The sequence below is a fragment of the Gekko japonicus genome, unplaced genomic scaffold, assembly GCF_001447785.1.
Source record: "Gekko japonicus isolate JY-2015 unplaced genomic scaffold, Gekko_japonicus_V1.1 scaffold906, whole genome shotgun sequence".
NCBI lineage: Eukaryota > Metazoa > Chordata > Lepidosauria > Squamata > Gekkonidae > Gekko > Gekko japonicus.
The window spans coordinates 83,561-91,182 of NW_015166451.1; the positions used below are offsets into that span (position 1 = coordinate 83,561).

The 7,622-nt window shown below is 47.7% G+C and overlaps 1 protein-coding gene across 1 annotated transcript in view; it reads left to right on the plus strand.

The window, feature by feature from the left end:
* The first annotated feature begins 7,041 nt into the window (after window positions 1-7,041).
* The window catches only part of COL14A1 (collagen, type XIV, alpha 1), a 193,140-nt gene continuing 192,559 nt past the window's right edge, over window positions 7,042-7,622 (plus strand). The window contains exons 1-2 of the mRNA XM_015412024.1: window positions 7,042-7,048; window positions 7,398-7,514. Of these exons, the coding sequence (XP_015267510.1) occupies window positions 7,042-7,048; window positions 7,398-7,514 (124 nt within the window). The remainder of the gene's footprint in view (window positions 7,049-7,397; window positions 7,515-7,622) is intronic.

Sequence of the window (7,622 nt, forward strand, 5' to 3'; positions counted from 1 at the left end):
CAGGCTGAGACCCCTCCCCTCCCCAAACCCCTCCCTCTCCTGGCTCCACCCCCAAAGTCTCCAGGTATTTTCCAAACCAGATTTGGCAACCCTAGTTGAGGCTTTGGTTAGATATATAGGAATTACTGTATTTCATTTGATGTATTCTATCCAGGGCTATTTTTGGGCAGGAACGCACAGGAACGGAGTTCCGGCTGGCTCCTGAGCTGGCCATGCCCAGCAGGAACTCATTAGCATAATAGGCCACAGCTAACAGCAGAAACTCATTAGGATTGGCCTAACATGCAAAGAAGTTCCTGTTACAAAAAAAGCCCAGGGTTTTGACAGCAAAGTAAACAGAGTAAGAAGCAAAAGGTGGGTGTGGCTGGATGACCACACTTCCGGCAACATGGGGGCATGGCCTAACATGCTAATGAGCTGTGCTGTCAGGGTGTGGCTTAATAGGCTAATGAGTTTCTGCTGTTGGGTGTGGCCTATTATGCTAATGAGTTCCTGCTGGGCTTTTTCTACAAAAAAAGCCCTGATTCTATCTGTTTTTTTTAAAAAACTGTTTGTTTATTATATCTGATGGAACCCACCCTGAGCCCACTATGCAGGGAGTGCAGGATACAAATCTAATAAAATAAATAAATAAATAAAACAGAACAAATGTTGAGTCCAGCGGCACCTTTAAGACCAACAGAAGTTTTTTCAAGGTATGAGCTTTTGTGTGCATGCACACTTCCTCAGATACGTCAAAACGGAAGTTGACAGTTCATATATCTATAAGCAGATGCCTCTATGAACTGCTAACTTCCGTTTCGATGTATCTGAGGAAGTCTACATGCACACAAAAGCTCACACCTTGGATAAACCTTCGTTGGTCTTAAAGGTACTCAAAATTTGTTCTGCAGCTTCGGACCAACACGGCTGCCCACCTGGATTTGCCTACAACAGTCACTGAGGCCTTGTTTTGAACAGCATAATCTCTCTCACAAATATGGCCTGCCATGTGCTGACTGAGCAGAAATCAAGCAATAACTGATGGCCAAATACTTAAGAAATTTCCAAAATTTCTAGGAATTTCTGTGCCAGTTATGGAACAGAGAACGGGGGCAGAGGAGTCATGTTTTAAAAACATTTCTTTATGTAAAACAAACCAACAAACCTGAATGGAAATGTAAAAGATTAACATAACAGGGATTCAGCCAGACTAGAATTTACTTGCCTGTTATGCTGAGTAAAACAACAACAGTTTACGAGGCATTTTGACATAAAACATTCAAAAATGACTAGGGTTGCCAAATGTTTTTTGGCCGGGAGCGGGGGGCTCCCGGCCGGCGTCCTAGACGTGTGCGTGCGCGTCACCCGGAAGTGACGTCGCACGCTGGGGGCGGGGCCACGCCATTTGAGGGGAAAACTCTTTGTTTCCCCCTCAAATGGCGTGGCCCCGCCCCCAGCGTGTGACGTCACTTCCGGGTGACGCGCACGCGGGGGTGGGGTTTCCCCCGGGCCCCGATTCAGCGGGAGCGGAAATCGGGGCTCGAAAGCGGGGGGAATTCCGCCCCCCGGGGGCATTTGGCAGCCCTAAAAATGACATCCTCTATGGTTGCCAACTCTGGCTTGGGGAATTGCTGGAGATTTGGGGGTGATGCCTGGGGAACACAGAATTTTGAGGGAGCCAAGAACTCAGCAGGGATGTGATACTGGGAGATTAGGTTTGTCAGCCTTCAGGTGGGGCCTTGAGATAGAATTGCCAGGTCTAGAGGGGGGCCAACAGTGGGAGGGCTTCTAATGTCCTGGCCCCACTGGTGGACCTCCAAATGGCACCTGGTATTTTTGGCCACTGTGTGACAGGGTGTTGGACTGGATGGGCCTTTGGCCTGATCCAACATTGGCATCTCTTATGTTCTTATGAAGGACAAACTGGCAAGGGACTTACTGGAACGCTCTGGGAGAGGGGAAGGAAGAAGCGCACTGTGCCTATGTAATCTCTAGGTGACGTAGGCACATCAGGGACGTTGGCAGTGACATGCTTATGTCACCCGGAAGTGATGTAGGCATTAGGGTTGCCAAGTCGTAACTTATCCTGAAGCGGGGGACTCCCGTGTTGATCCTGGAGCATGCGCGCTGCATCTACATCACCAGGAAGTGACGTGACCACGCTGGGGGCAGGGCCACGACCATCCGAGGGAAAACCATAGAGTTTTCCCTCTGATGACTGTGGCCCCGCCCCCAGCATGCCCGGCGTGGTCGCGTCACTTCCTGGTGATGTGCACGTCGGGGTGGAGTTCCCCCCGGGGCCAGATTCAGCGGCGGCGGGTAACGGGCCTCTGGGGCGGGGTTTTCCCCGCCCCCCGGGGGGACTTGGCAAGCCTAGCTATTTTGCTTCATTCAGGCAGGTACTTGAAGTTCAAGGCTGAATGTATAGGCACTTTTGTAGTTAGGCACTTCCTGAAATGTGGGGCATAAATGTATACGACTAACAATATGCATAGTTTTGTCTCAGATATGATAGCTTTCCAGGTAAAGATATCTCCTGTCATGCAGGCCGCCCCTGAAATATGTAATTCGCCCCACCTTTTGTATGAAATGATATGTTCCAAGAAGGGCAGTCCCATGAGTTATTTCTCCTTGATAGGAAAATAAGAGTGCAGGAATTTGGCAAGAATTCTATTTAGCATGTTAGTTTTGCTTTCAGGACAATGACACGATCATGTAGGAGGGTTGCCAGGTTCCCTTGTTGCACCAGTGGGGGTGGGGTTTGGGTGGCATTAAAGGATGTCCTTGATGCAATGACATCACGTGGAAGTGACGTCATTACATTGGTAACGTTGGGGGCGACATTCTGCTTTTCGGGCAAAACTCTATGGTAAAACCGGCTTCAAACCATAGAGTTTCCCCCTCAAGCCGTAGTGTCACCGCACAATGTCCCTGACATGATGATGTTACTTCCGGGTGATGTCATCATTTGGGGAAGTCGCTAGGCTTGCCAAGTCCCCCTGGGGGGCGGGGAACCCCCCGCCCCAGAGGCTCGTTCCCCGACGCTGGCAGATCGGGCCCCGGGGGGAACCCCACCCCCAAAGCACCTGACGTGCACGTCACTCTATGATTTTCCCTTGGATGGTCGTGGCCCCGCCCCCAGCGTGCCCGGCGTGGTCGCGTCACTTCTGGGTGACGTGGTCGCGGCGCGCGCGCACACTCCAGGAAGAAGCCGGGAGTCCCCTGCTCCGACAGCAGGTAAGACTTGGCAACCCTAGAAGTCACACTGTGATGTCTCTGTTTGGGGGTTGGGTTTCCCCCACTGGTCAGCTGGCCAGCGGCAGGCAGAACCCCCCAAAACTGGGGGAACCCCCTCCAGGGACTGGCAACCCTATCATGTAGTGACATTAGTGACATTGTGTAGTGCAGTTTTTTCTAAATAAGGCTGCCAGGTCCTCCCCCCCCCCCCCCGCCCCTGGGGGGGGGGGGAGGGTTAGGGTTGCTAGATCCAGAGTGGTAAACTCCTGGAGATTTGGGGGTAGAGCCTGGGAAGGAGAGGGACCTCAGTGGAGCACAATGCCATAGAGTCTGCCCTCCAAAGCATCCACTTTCTCCAGGAGAACTGATCCCTTTAGTTTGGAGCTGATCTGTAATTCTGGGGGATCTCCAGGTCTCACCTGGAGGCTGGCGTACCTATTTGTAAGCCATACTGCTTCATCATACCAGTAAGGAATTGTGTGCTTGAATGTTCCTACATAGGGGGGAAAAAAGTGGCTTGGATCCAGACCAGTCGTTTCCTTCTCCTCAGGGAATATGATTTTCCTGTTCCCCCTTCCCATGGCAGCCCAAAACGCCCCCTTAAATTCTGTTCGTGGGGGTCCCCTTTGTCTCCAGAGCAGGAATTTCAGGGGCGTCTTGTCTGCTGTGGAAGGGGGGAAATTGCGCTCCATGAATGGAAATCCTTGCACTTCTGGAAATGCTAGTTTGGATCTGAACCAGTATGCCTAAGAAGGCAGTTCAAATATATGGTTTCCCCTCCTTCAGTGGTAGTAGAGTCTACTTTATGATTCCATGGTCATATAGCTTAACAAAAAGGTAGTCAAGCTCAACCCCTTATGCTGTATGGCAGCTGTAAACTAGCTGTCCTGTTTTCTTTCCAGCACCCCCTTTCTCATACTTAAGTGGCTTGTCTCCTCTTGCTTGAATTGCTCAATTGCTGTCTTGTATATTAAATTCCTTTGGGGGCTTAATCTGTGTACAGTCTATGGAGCAAAGCACATTATTTGATCTAACTAACCAGAAATAGTAGGGGGGAAAAAAGATTAGGGTAACGCTAAAAAATAGATTTAAACTGGCTTGATAATTTTATTATTTATATGCCCTTAACCTTTTTGCGGCTCAGCTTCTCCATTGGCTAAACTTGTGTGAGGATACATAAATTCTGTGGAGTGGCACAGAAAAAGAGTACTGGAAGCCTTGTGAAGTTCATGTACCTTCTGTATCCGTTTAAGACAAAACCCACTTTATTTATTTTAAATATTTGTATGCTGCCTTTCTACTCAAATGGGGTCCCTAAGATGGTGAACATCAAAGATTAAAAACATTTAAAATAAAGCTATATACACACACACACACACACACACACACCTGGCAATCCTAGGGGTGAAGGGGAAGTTGGTTGGGGGGCGGTTTGGCTAGATAGATTGACGATTTAAGGACTGTGGAGCATGTAAAGAACAGAAAGGGAAGGCTGCTCAGTATACCCAAATGCATAGCAAGGGATCATGTCTTGGGAAGGTATTTGGGTCGAAGACAAAACTGCATAATTTGTGAACCCTCTCTAAATCGAACACAGCCCACCACTTGTGTGGCCTGCCAGAGGCTGTAGTCTCTGCAAAAATAGGAGATTACCAGGCTACTTGTACATGGTGGGTTTTTGACTGGGCGGGTCAAAGCTTGTACAGGCCTGGGCTAAGGTCTTCTGCAGAGACATGGAACCCTGATTAAAAATTGGGGATAAGTATATCTGCGTATGTCTGGAGTCTGTCACATTTTGGTATGTGGCTTTTAAGGTCAGGACTATCAGCTCCTTTCACACTAGAATGCAAGCTTGTTTACACCGATAGGTTCACTGCTATGGCTTTTCTACCCAGGGACTGTGAGAACTGTAAGTTTATGGTCATTTGAACTTTCTTTGGTTATATGGATTCTCTTACAGAGCTACAGTTGTCAGAGTCCATTGGTTAGAAGACATGACAGTTGGACAAATTTGTATTTATAGAATAAACGTGCCCTAAGGGGCATTCTGCCTTAAAATAAGGATATCTGGCCACCCTTAATTACCCAGAAGCTCAAGAGATCCAGGCAATCCATTAATTTTTTTATTTACATTATTTATAATCTACCTTTCTCGTCGAGATTCAAGATGCAATGTAAGTCTGTGCAAGCAATAGAATAAGACATCTGATAAGCAAACTAATAGGACTGGGGTTGCAGAAATCTGAAACAAAGCATGTTAGACTTAATAATGCCAAAACATGGATTTATGTAGGTAGAAAACTATGCATTGAGAGCAAGACAATAATACAACAAACAGATAATATATGCCATAGCTCGATTCCCTTTATTAAAGCCCCTTCTTGAACCACTGCATTATAATACAGCCCTATTACTAGGGTTGCCAAGTGCCACTTACAGTTTAGTGGGGGAGTCCCGGTCGCCGGCCTGGAGATCCTCGTTGGGGGCAGGGCCACAATCATCCGAGGGGAAAACATAGAGTTTTCCCTCGGATGATAGAGCATCCCCCTGCAATGTGCCCAACGCGATTACGTCACCTCTGGGTGTTGTGTTCACGCTGAGCATGTCGCGTGCTTTGGGGGTGGGGTCCCCCCCAGCAGCCCAATCCCTGCCAGTGGGGAATGGGCCTCTTGGGCGGGGTTTTCCCTGCCCCCCGGGGGGACTTGGCAACCCCACATATTACCTTTATAAACATGTCCCCGTGAACAATTCTGTTTGTGGAATACCAGAAGTATGGGAGTCTTCCTAACTTCAGAGAGGGCATTCTACAAGGTAGGGGCTGCTACGGAGAATTCCCCTAATGGGCCATTGTTGCTGTTGTCCATTTGCAGGGTGGCACTTGCAGAAGGCCCTGCTCATGAGCAAAACTGTTGTGGCAGGGCAGACGAGGAAAGGCAGTCCTGCAGATATGAGGGTTCAAGGCCATGAAGGGCTTCACATCTGAGAGCCAGCACCTTGTATTGGCCTCCAGTAACTGATGAGCAGCCAGTGGAGTGATCGCAATATGGCTGTGATATGAATGCTCCTCCTGGCTCCTAATTTGTGCCGACTGGAGTCTCTGAGTTGACTTCAAGAGCAGACCAGTATAGATTAGTTGCTGTAGATTTTCCGGGATGTGTGGCCGTGGTCTTGGCATTGTAGAACCTGACGTTTCGCCAGTAACTGTGACTGGCATCCTCAGAGGTATAAACACAGAAAGATGGAATACTCTCTGTGTCAAGATGGAGTATTACATCTTTCTGTGTTTATACCTCTGAGGATGCCAGTCACAGTTACTGGGGAAACGTCAGGTTCTACAATGCCAAGACCACGGCCACACATCCCGGAAAATCTACAGCAACTAATGAACTCCATCCGTGAAAGCTTTCGACAACATATAGACCAATATAGAGTACATTACAGTAGTCTAGTCTCAGTGTTACTGCGGCATGGATCCAGGTGGCCATATTGGCTGAGTTGAGTTAGGGGACCATCTTCTGCTCTGGGGGGTAGAGGCAGAAAGGCATGTCCGCTTACAGTCCCAAACCCATGGCTTCAACCAATTGCTACTGGGGTCCATGCATCTTGTATTGAGGCATGCCCACTACCACCACGACCCTTTGAAAATTATGACACTTCCTGTTTCTTGCATACATCCCAAAACATGCATTCAGATTTGTGCTTTGGAAAATACAGCCTGGAGTAATTCTCTCTCACACACAGACTTATCTACAGAAAACCTAAGATGCTAGGAAAGGAATATTATGTTCTCAATCTCTACCACATACTACAATGGATACTACTATGGATCGTATGTAACAACGAGCACATAGTACATTGCCTTTGCTTACTAAACTGCAGTTTTAACCTCTAACTCGTGTGTTCTCCTGTGGGTTCTCATCTTCTCCTGTGGGATCAGTAGTCCCTTTTTAATCGACTGGGGAGGCCGTAATGCATCTTAACATATTCAATGTAATTTTACAAACTAATAGACTAGCATCATGAGACTTCTCTGATAACCTGCATCCTTTGTCTTGTCTGACAACATGTGTATCTGTGCTAATTTGAATGTCTGTGTGTGCTGTAATACTAATTTTTAAAATTAAATATGATAGATCTTTGTTGACACTTTAACAATCGTATTTTTGCTTCCCTTTCAGTGGCCCCGCCAACAAGATTAAGATATACTGTAGTTAATCATGACAGTATTCAGATTTCATGGAAGGCTCCTAAAGGGCAGCTTGATGGATATAAACTCCTCGTCACCCCAAATTCAGGTAAAAAAAAAAGGCGAAACGCTATATTTTCCATGTCCAATAAGACACAAAGTAACTTTAGGGTTGCCAAGTCCATCTTCCACCCCCAGCGGGGGACTTTGGGGGCAT